General features: G+C 42.7%; 1 protein-coding gene across 6 annotated transcripts in view; it reads left to right on the forward strand.

Annotated features, from left to right (window-relative positions):
- Ash2l (ash2 (absent, small, or homeotic)-like (Drosophila)) overlaps window positions 1-20389 on the forward strand; it is a 25825-nt gene extending 5436 nt beyond the window's left edge. For 4 of the 6 annotated variants that reach the window (XM_005398423.2, XM_005398426.2, XM_005398429.2 and 1 more), the window contains exons 6-17: window positions 2009-2104; window positions 3764-3859; window positions 5145-5220; window positions 5934-5951; window positions 7437-7530; window positions 8804-9021; window positions 13002-13169; window positions 13382-13575; window positions 16586-16678; window positions 18368-18466; window positions 19574-19633; window positions 19715-20389. In XM_005398423.2, coding sequence (XP_005398480.1) covers window positions 2009-2104; window positions 3764-3859; window positions 5145-5220; window positions 5934-5951; window positions 7437-7530; window positions 8804-9021; window positions 13002-13169; window positions 13382-13575; window positions 16586-16678; window positions 18368-18466; window positions 19574-19633; window positions 19715-19822 — 1320 coding nt within the window. In that variant the 3' untranslated portion in view covers window positions 19823-20389. The remainder of the gene's footprint in view (window positions 1-2008; window positions 2105-3763; window positions 3860-5144; window positions 5221-5933; window positions 5952-7436; window positions 7531-8803; window positions 9022-13001; window positions 13170-13381; window positions 13576-16585; window positions 16679-18367; window positions 18467-19573; window positions 19634-19714) is intronic. The other 2 variants (XM_005398425.2, XM_005398424.2) reach the window with 2 other exon arrangements.
- Window positions 20390-20629: the final 240 nt, after the last annotated feature.

Below are 20629 nucleotides of genomic sequence, written 5' to 3' on the forward strand. Positions count from 1 at the left end.
TGTATTAGTATTAGTATAATGCTATTATAATATAAATGCATAATAGTATTAATATAGCATATTAATATTTTCTCAGTATTATTGCCTTAATATCCTTCATGGTTTTCTCTACCTAGGACTTGATCAGGATTGTACCTTATATTTATTTGTAATGACTTTGGGCTAGGGATATAGCTCAGTGGCACAAGCACCTGCCTGGCGTAAGGTCCCAAGTTTAATTCCCAGTACCAAAAAAAACAAAGCAAAACCTGGAAACAAAAATATTTGTGATGACTTTAATCTTAACAGTTCCTTTTTAAATTTATTTTTCCTTTGAGGGTAGGGTCTGCTATGGTATTGTTTGGCATGATATTTGAGTGATGGATGAAAAACAGAATACAGTTATTGTAACAGTTCTGTAAAGAAGAGCTTTCCTACTGAGCATGGCGACCCAGTCTATAATCGTAGCACTCTGGAAGGCTGAGGCAGGAGGATCACAAGTTTGGTTTTGTGGTTGTTTGTTTGTTTCTGAGACAGCATCTCACTATGTAGTTCAGACTGAACTAGAACTCACTACATAGCCCAGGCTGTCCTGAAACTCCTGGTGATCCTCCTGCCTCAGCCTCCCAGTGTGGTGGGATAACAGGTGTGCACCACCAGGCCCAGCAAGAGGATCACAAGTGTGAGCCCAGCTTGGGTAGTTTAGTGACTTAGCAAGACCCTGTTTCAAAGTAAACAATTTTTAAAAGGTGGAGATACAGTTCAGTGTGAAGGCCCTTAAAAAAAATGGCTTTCCCTTATCCTTCCTTCCTTTTAAATGGATGGGGAGTCATGTCTCACATAATGACACTTCGATTGATGGCAGATTGCATGTAGGGTAGTGGTCCTGTAAGAGTGCACAAGAAAGTTCCTGTTGCTCACCAGTGAAACTGCTGACATTGCTGACAAGAGCACAGTGGGTCTGTTGCTCATGGGCCCTGCTGGCCGTTGAAAGTACAGCACATGTGCTGTGTGCCGTATGCAATACTTGATCGTAAGTGACTGTTGCCCATTTGTGTATTTACGTTGTTCTTTAGCATTATTTTAGGCTGTACTCCTAAGAAGTCTCCTGTAAAACAGTTATGTTATGTCAGCTACAGCTTCAAACATCTCATGCCCACCACAAGATTACATTACTTGGTTTTTGTTTCTTTCTTTGCTTTTTTGCAATACTGGGACTTGAACCCAGAGGTGCTCTACCACTGACCTATGTCCCCAGGCCTTTTTATTTTTTACTTTGAGACAGGGTCTCATCAAATTCTTAAGTTTCCCAAGCTGTGCTCAAACTTGAGATCCTGCTGCCTCAGCCTCCCAGAGTGCTGGGAATGTAGCTCAGGGTGAAAATCCTGAGTTTAATCTCCAGTACCACTGAAGAAAGAAAGAGAGAGAGAGAGAAAGGCAGGAAGGAAGAGAGAAGGAGGGAGGGAGGGAGGGAGGAAGGAAGGAAGGAAGGAAGGAAGGAAGGAAGGAAGGAAGGAAGGAACGAACCTGTAGGATGTCTGGAAGGAGATGTCTCAAGTAGGAGGTGATAATTTAGGAGCCATCTTCCAGTTGACAACCAAGGGAATGTGACAGACCTTTTCCCTCCAATTGCATTATAAATTATAAATAGCAAAAATTTCGTACAGTTGTTTTTAATTTCCATAATCTTTTTTTTTTTTTTTTTTTTTTTTTGGTCTTTTTGAGATAGGGTCTCACTATGGAGTTCAGACTGGGCTTGAGCTCACTTTGTAGCCCAGGCTGGTCTCGAACTCGCAACGATCCTCCTGCCTCAGCTCCCAAGTGCTGGGATTACAGGTGTGTGCCACCACACCTGGCCATAATCATATATTTCTAAGCAATTAAATATTTGTTCAAGTGATTAAAAGAATAAACATGGATTTTTCTTTTGATTCTAACAAGGCCTTTGAAAATGCCAGTTTTCTTTCTTTGTGACCAAATCTTTGGTTGTACCTATAAAAGTCTTAATATATTTTATTTTAAACACCAGGATATTATACCCTTTATTGATAAATATTGGGAGTGCATGACGACCAGACAGAGACCTGGAAAGATGACTTGGCCGAATAACATTGTCAAAACAATGGTAAGTACACTGAAGTTGATTAGACTTGACATTTAGAAAACATTGTTCTTTTTAATAATTAAATGCTATTTAGTCTTAGCATGAAATAATATGATGACTAGAAAATGTAAATAATTTGATTTAAATCTTTGAGAGTATGAGATACAAGTTTATTCATTTTTTTACACAAAAATTCAGTGAGTTGCACATTTTAAGTGAGCACCATTCATAGCCACGCTAGTTTTATGCACAGAAACCTTTGACCACTGCACTTTGCACGTATAATTTTGTATTGAAATTGGAGGCAGGGTAGGGAGGACATAGCTCAGCAATAGAATGGTGCTTAGGACAGGCAAGGCCATGGGTTCAATTCCCAGAACCACAAGTACAGTTTGTACATTAAAACAAAACAAAACAGGTATGGTGGTGCACCCCTGTAATCCTGCTCGGGAAATTGAAGCAAGAGGATCACCATAAATCTGAATCCAGCTGGAACTACATAGTAAGACCCTGTCTCAAAAAACAACAAAACAAGTGTTTTTCTTTGATTTAAAACAAATGAGAACCAGGCACAGTGGCACACACCTGTAGTCCCAGCACTTAGGAGGCTGAGACAGGAGGATCACTTCAAGTTTAAGGCCAGACTAGGCTACATAGTGAGTTCAGCCCCAGCCTGAACCACATAGCGAGACTATCTTAAAGAAACAAAAGCAGAGCATGGTGGCACACACCAGTATTCCCTCCAAGCCCTCAGGAGGCTGAGGCAGGAGACTCGCCATGAGTTTGAGGCCAGCCTGAGCTGTATATGCAAGTTCAAGGCCAGCCCGCACTACAGAGTAAGAGCCTGTCTCCAAACAATAAAGCAAAACAAACAAAAAAGAAACAAAAAAATAAATGAGAACATCTGAGAAGAAGTCAGCAGCCAGTTATTAGTGCCTGTCTGTGGGGTGAGAGGATAGGTGAGGACTATGAAAACTGCCTCTCTTTGTTTCTCTTTTGGTTTAAATTTTTGATGATCATTGTTGTAGTCACTTTCTTGTTGCTGGGACACAAAATACCCAACACCCATCAGTTAAAGGAGGAAAGGTTTATGTAACTCACTTTGTAGAGGTTTCAGTCCATAGTTGGCTGGCTCCAATGCAGACTGGCATGGCAGAGGAGAAACAGCTCATGGCATGACAGGCAGAAGCCTGCCAGGCCACACCCAGAGTGTCCCAACTCAGGTTTTTTTTTTAAGTCTTTTTGAGACAGTCTCTCTGTGCAGTTCAGGCTAGCCTTGAGTTCACTTTATAACCCAGGCTGGTCTCAAACTCGCAACAATCCTCTTGCTTCAGCCTCCCAAGTGCTGGGATTACAGGCATGCACCCATCACACCTGGCAACCCACCTCTTTATACCAGGCTTCACATCCCAAATCACATCGAGGTATAAGCCCAGTAGTAGGTTAATCCAGTGATGAGTAGCACACACCCATGATCCAGTCACCTCCCGAAAGACACCCCCATGAGCGCACAAGGCTTTGGTTGCACATCTAGATATAGACTGTGATAGTCATATATTAATTTTCTAATTATACTGTCTTTGATTACACTGAAGAGTTGACTTTTAGAGTTGGTGATCATCTGTTCTATACTTCTAAGTGTAAGACTCCCGTTAATGCTAAGATGCTGTTTCTTTTTAGAGTAAAGAAAGAGATGTTTTCTTGGTAAAGGAACACCCCGATCCAGGGAGCAAGGACCCAGAAGAAGATTACCCCAAATTTGGGCTTTTGGATCAGGTACATTAATATGCTTCATATTGTCTTTTTCCCTGTAAGTCACTTAGGGATATTAGATTTTGTTTACAGTTGTATATTTGGTGCCATGACATCGTGGATTCCAAATAAATATTGATGTGTGTGGAAAGAATGTATAGAACTAGGAAGCTAGTGTTTTAGTTCTGACTCTTCCACAAAATGTTATGGATTTTCACAAAGGATTTTTTTTACTTGTATAAATACGTGGTTTTGAATTATTTCTAATCTTTCTGCCATCTTAAATTTTCCTCTTAAAAATGTTCTTATGGAGACAAAGTTGTTGAGGAGAAGAGTTTGCACTGCTCATGTAGCACAATAAGAGAAAGAAAATTTCTATTCTTGGGTCACACTTGGCAGCTGAGAAGGTCAGGTGTAGCCAGGCATGGTGGAACAGAACTGAGAGGGGCTGAGGCAGAAGGATGACAAGTTTGAACCAGTGATTTAGTGAGACCATATGTCAATATTAAATTCAAAAATAAAAAAAGGGCTGGGGATGTAGCTCATTGCAGCAGCCTTGGGTTCAGTCCCCAGTACCACAGAAAAAGACAAGGTGTTCAGACCCTCCAGCTATGCCTCAGAGTGACTTGATTGATTGATCAGTGGATTGATTGGAGACAGGGTCACTCTCTGTTGCTGCTGACCTCAAGCTCCTGTGCCTAAGTGATTCTCTGCCTCAGCCTCCTAAGTAGCTGGGACTGCAGGCTGATATATCATCTTTGAAAATTTGAGATTTCCTGCAGAAATTCAAGTTTCTGTCTCTTGTGAAAGATCTGCCTACATTAGGCCAGTGCTCCCCTGGGAGCCTAGTCAGTGGGGTGTAGGCTCCCCTGTTTCCCGTGCACTTTCCATCCCGGTTGCTTGGCTGATCACTATCTGTAGCCATTTGTAAACCACTCAGCCTACTGTGCACGTGTTACCTGCTGCCTCCTGAAGCCCCCAAGACCCCTGCAAATTTCAGACTCTTAAGGTTTTAGTTCCTATGCTATGAGAAGTCCTCCTGTTTTCAACTCTGCCAGATTAACTTGTTTATGTAGCCTTTTTCTTTTGTTTTTCCCTCCTTTGCCGTGTTAGGAATTTAATGCAGGACCTTTGTTCTGAGCTATAGCCTAGCCTTTTTTTTTTTCAGACAGGATCTTGCTGATTTGCATAGCGTGGATTTAACTTGCAACCCTCCTTCCTCATCCTCCCAGAGTGCTGGAATCATAGACATGCACATCCACACACAGTTTAGCCTCCTTTTTTACTTAGATTTTTTTTTTCCTTTTAGGATCTTAGTAACATTGGTCCTGCTTATGACAACCAAAAACAAAGCAGTGCTGTATCTACCAGTGGGAATCTAAATGGTAAGTGTTTATACGTCTAATTGCTGAAATTTTTGTAAGCTGTTGAAACCATATGTGCCTCGAATTTGGGCATTCTTTAGGTGGTCCCTTCAGTTGGATATTTGCTAGTGCTTTAAAGTTGAAAACTCAGTTTTTAGGAGTTAGCCAAGAATTTGACAGATGGTAATAGAGGAGAACTATTGTCACTTTGCAACACACTTTAGTCTTAAGTGAAAGAGATTTAGTGTAAATACAAGGTACAATTTAAGGTTAGATTTACAGTGTTTGTATTAGACTTCCCATTTACATCGCTATAACAGATTTAGAAAGATTCAGTTGCTCTCCACTCTTTCCTTGGTTCAGCTATTACTAACAAGCTTCTGTGTCCATCTTCTAATTTTTCTTGCCCTAAAACTTAAACATTTCTGTATGGATCACTTGTTGTGGCATGTACTTTTCTGTTTGATAACCCATCTAATGGGAAATGCTACTCATTACTAATGATAACTTATCGAGCGCCCAGGTTAGCCGGGAGCCCAGGCTAGCAGTTCCTTTGGCACATGGCACCATTGGCTTGTCTTTGGCCTGGAAGCATCTCAATATTAAATCTTTTCCACAGTTAATCCAGGATGGGTTAGAAATAGCTAAGTGTATTATTTATCTTTTTACACCACATTTTCCCTGTTCAATTGTTACAACTTGATGAATATATGGTGCCACTTCTGTTCTTACAGGTGGAGCCACTTTTGGAGGTGAATTCCTCCTCTGTCTTCTTTCAGCCTCACAGACTTAAGTATTTTGTGGCTTGGAAAATGCTTTTTGCTGAGTTGTGGTAGAAGCTAAAATGAAATAATTTTAAAGCATTGTGAAAGCGGTGGCAATAGCATTTACTATGAAATGGTAGTTCCAGTTTAATGTTAGTAATTAAAAGCTTATGTGTTGTCATATTCTGCCTAACATGACCAGCAGTCTCCTTAGTACTGCTTATTCTGTTTAAGATGGTTCTAAAACTTCTAAAATGACAGTAAAAAAAAAAAAAAAATTAAGGCTGAAAATACATACTGCAGTGATGGAGTGCTTGCCTAACATGTGTAAGGTCCTGTTGATCCCCAACATCACAAAAAAAATTTAATCATTTTTGTGATCACTAATGACACTGCAACAATGTAATGTTAAGTCTATTACGAGAAACAGGAACAATATCCGATGTGTTCATAGGAAGAAACTGCAAAATTCTGGTCCTGTGTATGCAGAATATGATCTCCCCTCAATGTCCTGATACTTCTTATTGCAGCAGAATTGCTGATGGTTTCCGAGCTTGGCCCACATGTACATATACTATTCTATGCAGTTGTTTATGGAAAGGTGTTTTCCTGCAGTTCGGGGGTGGTTTCTTGAAGGGGGAAAAAAACATAGACAGTACATATTTCAGAATACACAAGGTACTATTTCTTTTGGCTTCAGAATGTAGCTAAATTGTTTTATATAAAATATATAAATTGTCTATTGATATTATTTTGCCCTTAATTCCACAAGCCAGATTAGTCTAATTTGAATTTGACATACTGGCACACTCTTAATAAATGTACTGGAGAATGTACATGGAACCAAAATTTGTCTACTAAATTGAAAGCCTTTCTCACTAGCACCATGTATGACCACGATGGATGCTAGCAGTACTGGAGAGAAACACCTTTTTAGTACTTCTGTTTTTGTTTTTCATGTTTGATGTACTTTTGTCTTGTTGGATCTTCAAGTTAAGTGCTTTAGCAGATATTGTGCCTCTGTTATGTTTATGAACTTTACTGTGCGGTTCAAGCAAGTGAACATGGACCTACAGTGAGGATGTTTTCATTGTGGGTGTTTGTTTTGACCTGGGTGGTGTGTGCTTGAAGTCCACACAAGTGTGGATGCATTTGTGTCACACCCTCAGTCTGTAGACTAGTGGTTGTGGCTCCGAAGGGACCGAAGACTGAAACTGTAACACAGATTTCATGACTGCTAGCGTTGTTTATGCCTGCTGCCGGAGCCTAGTGCTCTGACTGAGACGCTCACACTCACACTCACACTCACACTCGGCAGATGCTCTCAGAGCCAGGGTGACACTTGATGCCTTTGGGAAGGAAATCTCATGGTGTCACACAAATGCACTTTGGGTGTGTCAGTCCTCACAATTTCAGTGTCCACAAGGTGCTTTTATCTCAGTTCATTGAACGTCATCTGCTTTCTCTTAAAAGGGGGAATCACGGCAGGAAGCAGTGGAAAAGGAAGAGGAGCTAAGCGCAAACAGCAGGATGGCGGGACCACGGGGACCACCAAGAAGGCCCGGAGGTGGGGAGAGCGCCCCCCCGGGGCCCACTGTTTGCATGTGGTGCCAGCAAAGCCCACTAGAGGGGAACATATTCTTGAGTAGTTCTATGCAGTGGTGGTGAAACTATGGCACACGTGCCTCAATGGGCTGTTTGTTATCATTGAAAGCTCTAAAAGGTTCGCCATCACTGCCCTAGAGTCTGAAGCTACGAAGCCCCTCCCTCCCTCTTCCTCCCTCCCTCCCTCTTCCTTCCTTCCTTCTTTCCTTCCTCCCTCCCTCTATCCCTCTATCCCCCCATCCCTCTTTCTTCCTTCTTTTCTCTTTCTTCTTAAGTTAGGGTCTCACTGTATGGCCCAGACTGGCCTTGAACTCATGATTATCCTCCTGTCTCAGCCTTTCAAATTCTGGATTATATGCCTGCACCACCATGCCCACCAGGTATTAGCTGTCTTGTTTTGTTTTGCTTTGTCATTTGAGACAGAGTCTCACTGTGTAGTTTAGGCTGGCCTTGAATTCACTGTATACCCAAGGCTGGCCTCAAACTTGTGGTGATGCTCTTGCCTCAGTCTCCTGAGTGCTGGGATTACAGGTGTGCATCACCATGCCCAGCTCATGAGTACTTTCAGGGGCAAAATTACCCCAGGCACGGTATCCTAGTTTATGAACTTGCTCCTACAAAAAGGATCCCAAACCAGCATCCCTTGGATAAGCCTGGGGCATTAAGTTCTAAGGCATCCTGAGAAAGGATAGGTGAGACAGAAGGAAAGAAAACCTACTGAACTTTAGCTCTTTAACTTGCTGCCTCTCCTGTTTTGGGCTTCTCCCGTAGTCTTTGTTTTATATTCAGGTGATGAAATCCAGTTACTTTTTACTTAGACAGACAACAGATAATAAGTGCTGTCTTTGAGCTTCTGTTTATTAGTTCATAATAATGAATATACTAAAGGAAAGCAGCCTGAATACCCTCATTTGCCTTCTCCCTTTCTCCTCTAGTGTGTACCGGCTCTATTTTGTGGACAGAGTATCCACCAGGAGTGGTCAGTTGCTGAGGAATTACTTGTCAGTCCCTAGAAAGACTAATTTTAGCCCAGACTGCTTTGCCCAAAAAGCTTAATCCCATTCGTTTCCTTGTGTCACCTGCAGAGGGCAGGATGGTCTGAGTTACAGAAAACATTTAAGAAGTTACATGTGTTCTGGCTGAAATGTAATAAATCAGAGGCTTTTCTTACACAGTAGAATGTGGTTGAGCTAGAGGGAGTTTGAGTCCTTGATTTTATTCTTTCCTCTCTGCAGTGACCCTTTGTTTTCTGCCCAGCGTCTTCCCCCTCACGGCTACCCCTTGGAACACCCATTCAACAAAGATGGCTATCGGTATATCCTAGCTGAGCCTGATCCGCACGCCCCTGACCCCGAGAAGCTAGAACTCGACTGCTGGGCAGGAAAACCTATTCCTGGAGACCTCTACAGAGCCTGCCTGTATGAACGGGTTTTGTTAGCCCTGCATGACCGAGGTATGAAATATCATGATCACATGGACCAGGGTGACCTTGAGCTGGCCTTACCATCTTTGACAGGCCTAGGGTTATGCACACGTCTCACTCTATTACCACTGCCAGCCCTCTAACTAACCTTAGCCAGATTGTGATTGTGCAAGAGATGATTTCTATCTCTGTTCTTGTAAATTGTAAGCCATTTTATATATATGTGTATAGTTTTTTAAGACTTACAGTAAATTTCTAAAAGTGATACATCCAGAGACTCTGAATATCAAACTTCTCGTAATAACATTTTACATTATCATAATACAGTTAATCAAAATCAGGAAATTAACATTGGGGAATACTGTTACACTGGTACAACAGGTTACACATCCCCAATCTGAAAATCTGAAATGCTTCAAAACCCAAATCCTTTTGAGTGCCAAGGTGATACCCAAAATGTAGATTTCACCTGGGCATGGTGGCTCTCGCCTGCAATTCTGGCACCCAAGGCAGCTGAGGTAGGAGGGTTGTGAATTCAAGCCCAGTCTGGGCAATTTAGCAATACCCTGTCTCAAAATAAAAAAGTGCTGGGGTTGTAGATTAATGTGAAGGCCCTGAGTTCTGTCCCCAGTACTACACACACAAAGAAAAAAACTGAGATTTCAGAGCATTTGAGATTTAGAATTTTTAGATTAGGGATGCTCACCCAAGTGAAGTCTATATGAGTTTTCCAAAATCTAAGTCTTTTAAATCTAAAACACTTGTAGTCTCAGGCATTTTATATAAGGGATACTCAACCTGTATTGCCAAAATTAAAGTTTTTAATTAAGGATTTAAGTTTTCAATCAGAACATCTCTTTTTTGTTTCATTTTCTTTAGTTTTTTGAGACAGGGTCTTGCCCTGTAGTTCAGGCTGGCCTTTACTCACAATGTAGCCCAGGCTGGCCTCACATTCTCAGCGATCCTCCTGCCTCAGCCTCCTGGGTGCTGGGATTATAGGTGCGTGCTACTTCACCTGGCCAGACCATCCTTTTTTTTTTTTTCTAGGTTCTCACATTGTATTTAGTTATTTTTCCTTCAGCCATTGCTTATCTTTCATGACAGTGAAACTTTTTATGTTTATTAATCGGTTACTTTGTCTAATGCTTCCTCATGATTAGACTGAGATTATAAAGTTTTGAGAAGAATAACACAGGAAGGAGTCCTACTAGGGTTTGTGATGTTGATATGTCTTGCTGATTATGTTGACCATGATGACTTAGTTAAAGTGCTTCTGCTGATTCTCCAGTATAAAGTTACTGTCTTTGCTTTTACAGTTAGTAAATATCTTGAGGAAAATACTTTCTTTTAAATCATTTTAACCTTTTTTTTTTTTTTTTCACTGGGGATTGAACTCAGGACCTTGCACTTGCCAGGCAGGCACTTGCACCACTGAGCTATATTCCCGGCCCCAAGGAGAATACTTTGAGACCATCCATGTATGCTGGTTCTCCATAAAGTTTTGTTCACTGATTCAGCACTTATCAGTGGATCTTGCTTTAAACAATTATTACTGTGATGTTTGTCTTACTACTTTTTCTATTTTTTCTTTTCTTTCTCCCTTTTATTTTTTTTTTGTCTTTTTGAGACAGGGTCTCACTGTGTCATTTACATTGGTCTTGAACTCACTTGGTAGCATAGGCTACTCTCGAACTCCACAACGATCATCCTGCCTCAGCTCGAGTGCTGGGACTATAGGACTATAGGTGTTCCACCAAGCCCAGCTCTTACTCCCTTTATTTAATTGTTTACTTATGTCATCATAGACACATAGGTGTTTATCTTGTAAGCCTCATTCATTATGCCTCATTTTTTGTAAAGTACTTCTTGCTTTGTAGCATCACAAGATATTCTTGTATTTTTTATGCCCCAAACCTAGTAGTTGCTAATTTTTCATTAACGCATGAATTTTTTTTTTTTTATTGAAAAGTGAGATTTAGAAATTAAGATCTGGCTGGGCATGGTGGTGGACACCTGTAATCCTAGCACTCGGAGGCTGAGGCAGGAGGATTGCCGAGAGTTTGAGATCAGCCTGGGTTACATAGTGAGTGCAGGCCAGAAAGAAAGAAAAGATGCGGGCATTGGGTACTGTCTTTGTTTTGTGTGGAGACAATGTTTAGCTGACCATTTTGGAGGTCTGAGAGTGGTACAGGCGTCTGCCCAGCTCTGGTGAGGACCTTGAGTCATTTGCCACACTGTCATGTTTCCTGAGACTTCTTCCATCCCAACATTCCTGCATCTTTCCTTCATTTTCTTGACTTTGGTACTTTTGAAAGTTACAGGCTAATTATTTTATAGAGCACTCCTCAGTTTCAGCTTGTGATTCAAGGTATGCCATCAGGGCAGGAATGTCACCAAAGTGAGCTGTGTTCTTCCTCACATTCTGTTGAGTGTTAATTTGTCCTAGCACTGGTGATGGTCGCTTGACAAAAGTGATGTCTGTCAGGCTTATGCGCTGTAAAGTTACGTTTTTGCTTGCATAATTAAGTGTTTTGAGAGGAGGCGAGCTCTTTAGTATCCTGTTAATATTCCCTTAGTGGTGATCTAACACTTAACAGTGCTGAATTAGGTCCTGAACAAGAAAAGGGGTGTTATTTGTTAATTGACTTTGCTGTAATTTAATTAATAGTATTGTATCAGTGTTAATTTGGGGGGAGGTTGTTAGTTTTTGATACAAATTCTCACTTTTTTGCCCAGGCTAGCTTTGAACTCCTGAGCTCTCTTGATTCTTCTGTAGCGGCAGTTTTTCTGGGTTTCTGTATGTTTTCTTTTAATTTGTTTTGTTTTATACTGGAGACTGAACTCAGGCCCTTCACACTGAGCTATCTCCAGCCCTTTTCTTATCTTGTTAAGTTTTCCAGACTAAAGCTCCTGCCTCAGCCTGCCAGAACACTAGGATTACAGGAATGTGCCACTATGGCTGGATAATTAGTTAGTTTTGACATCTCTGTTATGGTTGTAAGTAACACTAGGGGAAACTGACTAAAAGGTATATAAGAACTCTACGTTTGTCTTTTAGATGGAATCTCACTATATTACCTAGGCTGGCTGGTCTAGTCCTCCTGCCTTAGCCTCCCAAGTAGCTGGGATTATAGGAATGTAACACCACAACTGGCTTATACTACTTTTTAAAGTCTAAAATTATTGTAAAATAAAAAGTTTATTTTTGTAGGGCCAGGTGTGATGGTACACACCTGTAATCCCTGCAATTGCACTTAGGAGGCTGAGGCAGAAGGATCACCACAAGTTTGAGGCCAGCCTAGACAACATAGTGAGTTCAAAGCTAGCTTGAACTATATAGTAAGATCCTGTCTCAAAAAACACACACAAAAAAAAGTTAATTTTTTTTTTCAGTTCTCTGAATTGAGCCCAGACCTGATACATTCTAGGCAAATGTTCTACCACTGAGCTACATCCAAGCTTAAAAAGTTAAATGTTTTAGTCAGTTATGGTAGTGTATGTCTGTAATTTCTTCCAGCTACTCAGGAGGCTACGGCAGGAGGATTATGACTTCAGGGCCTTGGTACCAAGGCCAGCCTGGAGTATATAGGAGGATCTTGTCTCAAATATCAGAAAAGGGTGGTGGTGTAACTCAGTGGTAGAGAGCCCCTGGATTCTATCCCCAGTACTACCAAAAAAGTTTTTTTTTTTAATTTAAAATTTTTTAAGGCTAGTTTACTCAAAACAGTGTCTAATTGGTTCATTAAATTAAAGGAAAATGCATATGCAGTGTAATTAATTTTAACCTGGCATCTAAATATAATTGCATTTAATAAAAACTAGATCATCTAAAAACTAGATCATCTTCTTCCTTTCTCCCCTCTCCTTTTTTGTCAGTATCTTACCTTGGTATTGTTAGACTCCTGAACTAATATCTGACTTACTGTGCTGTCTCACTGAGCAGCATCAGGGCTTCATCTCCAAGTGTCTCAGGTGAGTTGCAGCCTCTGTTTGAATCTCCTTCGCTGCAGCTCCCCAGCTGAAGATCTCTGACGACCGGCTGACTGTGGTTGGAGAGAAGGGCTATTCCATGGTGCGGGCCTCCCACGGGGTGCGGAAGGGCGCGTGGTATTTTGAAATCACTGTGGATGAGATGCCACCGGACACTGCTGCCAGGCTGGGATGGTCCCAGCCCTTAGGTAAGCTGGAACCCTACTGTGGACATCATACCTGACTGGGACATAAAATTCTGTGTCTGGAGGATAAGCTGGTTTGCAGTCCCTGGAATACTTTGAGAATTACAAAATTGCCAAAAGAATATATAATAAAAGGCAGTAGAATCTGTTTGGTTTAGAAACCAGAGTTGACCTGCAGGTGTCTAATTTTTTTATATATCTTTTTATTGGGACAGGTAACCTTCAAGCTCCTTTAGGTTACGATAAATTTAGCTATTCTTGGCGGAGCAAAAAGGGAACCAAATTTCACCAGTCCATTGGCAAACACTACTCTTCTGGCTACGGACAGGGAGATGTCCTGGGATTTTATATCAGTCTTCCCGAAGACACAGAGACAGCAAAGTCGCTGCCGGATACTTACAAAGACAAGGTGAGTGTCCCACCTGGTGCCTGCTGTGAAGGCCTGGCAGTCAGTGCCTGAGCCTCGGCCTGGGTGCTGGGGACACTGCCCACCCACAGTTCCTCCCCACTTAGATCATGTTTGGCACATTTTTAAACATCGTGAGAGTTGAAAGAATTTAAGTCAGTGCCCGAATACCCCTCCCCTAGATTCTGCCATTTACATGTTTAGATCCCTTTTTCCACGAACCTTTCGTCCTTTTGGGGAGGGGGAGGTAGTACTGAGAATGGAATTCAGGACCTCACAGTTGCCAGGCAGACACTGCACAACTGAGCTAAATCTCTGACCCCTACTCATCCTTTTTATGCACTACAGAGAAATTGGCAAAAATGAGGATGTGTTTCATTAGCTAGCATTCAACCTTGTTTAGTTTTATGTTTTAGTTTGTTTTTTGAGGCAGTCTTGCTGTGTAATTCAGGCTGGCCTTGAACTTGTAGCAGTCCTCCTACCTGGCTGGTTTATTTTTTTGACTGGATTATCTTATTTATTTATAAGGGTTCCCTATAAGTTCTCAATTATGATCATTTGTCAGATAATGTATTTTTAAAATATTTTTGCCTTCTCTGGCACTCATCTGTTCACTTTCTTAATAGTATCTTCTGGTTTACCCAAGTTTTAATTGTTATGAAGTCTAATTTACCACATTTCAGCCAGGCATGGTGGTGCACACCTGTAATCCTAACACTCAGGAGACTGAGGCAGGAAGATTACCGTGATTTTAAGGCCAAAGTGGGCTACGTAGTGAGGTCAAGGCCAACCTGAACTACATAGCAAAACCGTGTCTCAAAAAAAGAAAAAAAAAAAAAAAAACGAGAGAGAAGAAAGGAAGCTTGCATTTAGCTTTCACGCGTCAGTCTCCGATTTACCTTGAATTAGTTTCTGTGCTGTGGAAGTCAAGGTTCTTTTTTTCCACAGGGCTCCCAAGTTTTGCAGCACCATTTGTCAGCCTCTTTCCTTTCTCCACTGGCTTTCTGTTGTGTCTGTAATGACAACCCAATGCCCATCTAAACAGATTTATCTTTGGACTCTGCCACCTGCCTGTGTGTGGTACTTCACGCGGTGCCACAGTGTCTGGCTCACTGAGGCTTTAGAGTATGTCTCTGCATTAGGGCTCAGCAGAGGGCCTTTGCCTAGCAGGCCCGTAGCCCTGGGGTCAGCCCTCAGCACTGCCACAGAAAAACATGTACATAAATAAATAAATTGGGTAGTGGGTGTCCTCTAAATTTGTTCAGAAAAGGAGCAGCCCCAGATCTCGTTTTACGAAGCACACCACACTCTTTTTTTTTTTTTTTTTTTTTTTTTTGGTTTTTCTCCGGTACTGGGAACCGAACTCATGACCTCGGTACTGGGAACCGAACTCATGACCTTGCGCTTGCCAGGCAGGCGCTTTTGCCGCTGAGCTAAATCCCCAGCCCCCGAAGCACACCACACTCTTGACCCTTGGCTCACACCCTGCCTTCAGGCCCCTAAAAAGCACTGCACGTGCCTGGAGGCCCAGAGGGCAGTGTGTACACCCGTCTGGGGAGGGGTGCAAAGATCTTTAAAATGCTTTGCCTTTTACCGGCTGTGGTGGCACATGTCTGTAGTACCAGCCAAAAATAAATTAATTAAAATAAAAACTTCTACTTTTTCATTTAGACTGTACTTTTAATTTGTTAACAAGCTATCCATAAGATAGAATACTATGGATCTATTAAAAAACTACATATATATTGATATAAACAACCTCTAGTGTATACAGCTGAGTGATACACTCAAGATGTGAAGCAGCCAGGCATAGTGGCACACTCCTCTAATCCCAGCACTCAGGAGGCTGAGGCAGGAGGTTCCTTGCAAGTTCACAGCCAGCCTGGGCTACAAAGTGAGTTCAAGACCAGCCTGAACTGCATAGTGAGACCCTGTCTCAAAAATGGAAAAAAAATGGTGTGAAACAAAACTTAGAGTATGTTTTTGCCATGCGTTGTTCTTTGTCTGTCTGGTGTGCACTTTTGATGCGTGTTCCTCACTTTCAAGACCCCGGTACAGCATGTGCTTTAGCTTCTCCAGGAGAGCACGGGCACACTGGAGCCATGCGAGGGAAACTGGCAGTAAGATGTGGGGATGGAGAGAGATACTCTCCATTTTATGTGTTTATGTATCTTGTGAGCTTTTTAAAAACTATGCCTAGTACATGCATCTACTGAGAAGTTCAGTTTTAAAATGTACTAGATGTTATACATTCATTTGGGAATACAGAGCTACATGGGCCCAGGAGTCACCTGTGGGAGAAATGAGAAGCTAGCAGAGAAAAGGTATCCACACTATGGGTTTTAGGCTCTGGATAATCCTTATTTTTTCCACTGAGGTTATTTAAAAAGTATGAATTAGTTTAGCTTCTTTTTTTTGCTTTGTTTTGTTTTGAGAAAGTAGTTCAGACTGGCCAGTGCTGGCCTCAAACTTGTGTCAGTCCTCCTGCCTCAGCCTCCCAAGTGCTAGTATTATAGGTGTGCACTACCACACTCAGCTAATTTAACCTCTTTTACAGGAATATTTGTTATGGTAAGAACATCTACTTGTATGTATTTCCTTACAAATTTTCTTACTAAGCACCTTTAAAAGATGTTTAACAAATATGACTGACTGGTATTTTTTAAGAAGTACATAGTAAGCCAAATGTGATGATAGACACTTGTTATCCCAGCTACTCAGGAGACTGAGGCAGGAGGATCACAAGTTTAGGGTAGCAGGACAACTTAGTGAGAGCCTGTCTCAAAATAAAATAAAAAGGAGGAGGAGGGATGAAGGGATGTGGCAGGGGTGGACTCATACCCAGCATGTGAGAGGCCCGCAGTAGTTCACAGTCTGACCAAACCTGCACTGCGGATTCCTGACTTCCGTTGTGGGGCACGAGGACTGCGTGTAGTGTGTGTGAGCTCGCCTTGGTTGTCTCCAGCGTGCAGCTGGTTCTTCACTGTGCCTCTTTTTGCTTTTGGTTTGCAAGGCTTTGATAAAGTTCAAGAGTTACTTGTACTTCGAGGAGAAAGATTTCGTGGATAAAGCGGAGAAGAGCCTAAAGCAGACGCCCCACAGCGAGGTGAGCGAGCCACGCTCAGCAGTGCTGTTTGACAAGCAGGGAAATGATGGGAGCAGGGAGAGTGCAGCCTGGGGGAGGGCGTTGAGTGTTCAGGTGGCACCGCCAGCTGCAGCTCCTCCGGGGGAGCCTGGCACTGCTGCTCTCGGGGACGGTGTCTGTCCTGAGCACTCTAGAGAAAAGACAGAACAGACCACTGTCCCCATCCGTTCCCCAGGGCAACGCCCAGTAAAGAGGGAGCCACGCGCCTGGGGAGGGGCCTCGCAGTGTGGCCAGGGGCAAGGGCGGAAGTGGCGGCTCCTGTGCCCTGAATGCCCCTGCCTCTTTCCTTGATCAGGGCAGGGGACAAGCCAGCCTGGGTCACAGCACCATCCCAGAAGGGTGGCCAAAGCCCTGGAGGAGGGAGAGAAGGGAGGCAGAGAGAGAGCTGGAGAGAGCTAGAGACGCATTTGTGTGAAAATGCTGTGACGTGCCAGGCATGGTCATGGTGCACTCCTGTCTGAGCAGCTGGGGAAGCTGAGGCAGGAGGCTTACAAGTTGGAGGCTAGCCTGGGCAGCTCAGCAAAAAATAAAAAATGGAAAGGGCTGGGGGTGAACTCAGTGAGAAAGACTCTGGCTTTAATTCCCAGTACCACTATCACCATGACACACACTGACGTCTACACACACACACACACACACACACACAAATTAAAAATGAATAAAAATGCAGTGGCTTTACCTGGGATAGCAATAGAGAGTATAAAGGAGTATAGGAAAAGTCAAATTAGAATCCCAGTTGCTTTAGGGGGAAAAAGACTATATAAAAAGGAGACAGTTAATCTAGGTATGATGTAGCTGGAGAATACAGCCAGGAGAAGGTAGTTCTTGCTGGGAAGGGAAAGGAGTCTTTTCTGAAGACCATCTCTCTGTGTCCTGTGGTTAAGAGAAAATACTCAGGGTAATTGCAAGAAAGAAAGCATAAAGAAAAAGAGAATTCAGCTGGCTGTGCCTTTGACCCCAGCACCTGGGAGGCTGAGCAGGGGACTTTGCAAGTTTGAGGCCAGCCTGGGCTACATAGTGAGTTCAAGGCCGGTCTGAACACTTAGTGAGACCCTGTTTCAGAAAGAAAAAAAGATGAGGCTTCATCTTCTACAATAGAAGACTCCAAGAAAATTTCAAAGTTAAAAGAACAAATTAGAGCTTGATGACAGGAAAAAGTAGAAAAGTGAGCTTCAGTGGTGTGCTCCCACGGGGTTGGGCAGGCTCACCTACTTCTTTTAGGCAAAATACAATAAATAACCTAATGTAGAACAGTTTGGTATATGTGACATAGGAATTCAGAAGGCAGATAAAAAACCTGAAGTCAACTGGATTAGTACATGTTTACCTTAATTTTACTTGGAGAAACTGAAAGTATCATGTGGCTGGGCATGGTGATGCACACTTGGAATCCCAGCAGTTGGGAGGCTGAGGCAGAAGGATCGCTGCGAGTTCAAGGCCAGCATTGACTACATGGTGAGAACCTATCTCAAAAAGACAAAAAAAAAAAGAGAAAGGAAAAAGTATGTAAATTTAAGATACAGTTATTACATAAACACTATATTATTCTTGGAATCTACTGTATTTTTAGTCTAGAAGCAGCACTCCTTCCATGTTCTCCAAGTGAGTTCTGTTTGTTCTTTTTTAAAATTCTGAATTTTACAATTTCAGATAATATTTTATAAAAATGGTGTCAATCAAGGTGTGGCTTACAAAGATATTTTTGAGGGAGTTTACTTTCCGGCTATTTCACTGTACAAGAGCTGCACGGTATGTATCCTATCTGTGTTTATTCTGTAACAACAAGTATGACTGGGTTCTGAGTGCTCGGGAGACTGAGGCAGAAGGATTGCTACAAGTTCAAGGCCAGCCTGGACTACACAGTGAGACCCTGTCTCAAAAAAAAAAGTATCTGGGCATGGTGGCGCACATCTGTAATCCCAGCACTCGGGAGGCTGAGGCGGGAGGATCATTGTGAGTTCGAGGCCAGCCTGGGCTACAAAGTGAGCTCAAGGCCAGCCTGAACTACAGAGTGAGACCCTGTCTCAAAAAAAAAAAAAGTATGTGTGGATTTTACTGAAAAGCTATTGAGCTCTGGAAAGAAGCCTGAACAGCTTCAGGGTCCACGGGCATGTGCTGCCCTTGTCTCTGTACTGTTTGGTGGGGTTTTAGGAAGTAAACCCTTGGATAAAGACTGTGCAGTTAGCATGCACATGCTTTTCCTTCAAACACACTGGGGCAGGGGGGTCTTTGTCCGGGTCAGACTGTACATACCCTTCATAGTTTCAAAATATGCGTATATTGTGCATGTGTATTCACAGTTTCCGCTAGAGTTTCAGGTATAATGACCTACCTTTATTAGGAGCTGTTAGTGGCTACACAGATTGTTTGTTAAAGAATATGATCCAAAACCAGGCATAGTAGTGCACACCTGTGATCCCAGCACTTAGGAGGCTGAGGCAGGAAGATCACTATGAGTTTGAGACCACCATAGACTGCATAGTGAGATCAAGCCCAGCCTGACCTACAGAGCCAGATCTTGTCTCATAAAAAAAGAAGAAAGGAACAATCATTAGGGCCTGTTTGCCTTTAAAAAAAGGTTGACACATGGCAATTTCCATGTATTTTTTAGTCTGTCAGTAGCACCATTGAAGAAGGTAAAATAAGGAAATCTTTAGTCTTTACCAGAAATTAATACACATCTGTCTTTACCCAGTTCTTGATGAATATTAGGATTTTGACCACTTTTAGCAATAGTAATACATATCTCATTTGTTACGTTTGTATCCTGAGCATCGTAGTTACAGTGGACATTTTCACATATCAGATTAACTTTTTGATATTCTTTCCGTGTCTGCCTGAACTGCATAACTCCAGGTTTCCATTAACTTTGGACCGTGCTTCAAGTACCCCCCAAAGGATCTCACCTACCACCCTGTGAGTAGTGCTATCGGCCTGCAGCCCACCTCGCACTCCCTCTGCGCTCCGCTAACTCCGCCCCCTGTCTGTCCCCTGCAGATGAGCGACATGGGCTGGGGCGCCGTGGTGGAGCACACGCTGGCCGACGTCCTGTACCATGTGGAGACAGAAGTGGATGGGCGGCGTAGCCCGCCCTGGGAGCCCTGATGAGGCTGAACTCTTTCCAGGGGTGAACTTTCTGGAGAATAAGACTGGGGTTTTTGTCTTTGAACTCTCAAATGTTCTCCCAAAGACGCTGCAGCGCACAGCTCTCCTCAATCCAGTCGAGGGCGGGGCAGGACTGCCCGATGTTCCCTCCCCACCCCGCGACACTCTTTATTTTTTGTGCCATACACCAACAACCGCTGACCCTGGATCCCAGAAACTCCCTGGGAGAATGGTGCTGCCTCCCACCCCTGCCAGTGGGACTCATTACTGTACTGCATTTTCTAAGGAGTGAACACTGGTCACAGAGCTAACTTATTTAAAAGACGTTTCCTTCCGCAGGCCCTGAGTCCATCCCGCCTGATCTCCTGGGGAGTGGGGCTGTTTCTAAGAACTGACATCTGGCAGCTCTGCCCAGCCCTATCTAAAAGCAGCTTCCTTTTAATGTGGGTTTGTCTGTTGATTCGGAAACACACCTTTGAACCTCTGAAACGACTTAGTCCCTAGAACCCCACTTCAGCAGAATTAGATCTCTTCTCCAAATAAAACTTGCCCCCAGGTTTGTGTGTATTTGGTTTCTCAAGCTGATTTACTCTTAGCAGCAGTGTCAGAAATTTGGGTAGAATGAGGAAGGGGAGCCAGTTCGGAAGAAACACAGGTTTTCAATTTATCTACCACCACCACCTCTGTGCTTGCTTTGTTCTCACTGGCCAAAGCAAGCACCCTGTGAAAATTGTAATCTCAAGAATCTAAAAAGGCTAATGGTTTTTCTCAGCTCTTCCTCTGATGTGGTACTGATATGTACAGGCC

The sequence above is a fragment of the Chinchilla lanigera genome, unplaced genomic scaffold (assembly GCF_000276665.1).
Source record: "Chinchilla lanigera isolate Chin_1 unplaced genomic scaffold, ChiLan1.0 scaffold00062, whole genome shotgun sequence".
Taxonomy (NCBI): domain Eukaryota; kingdom Metazoa; phylum Chordata; class Mammalia; order Rodentia; family Chinchillidae; genus Chinchilla; species Chinchilla lanigera.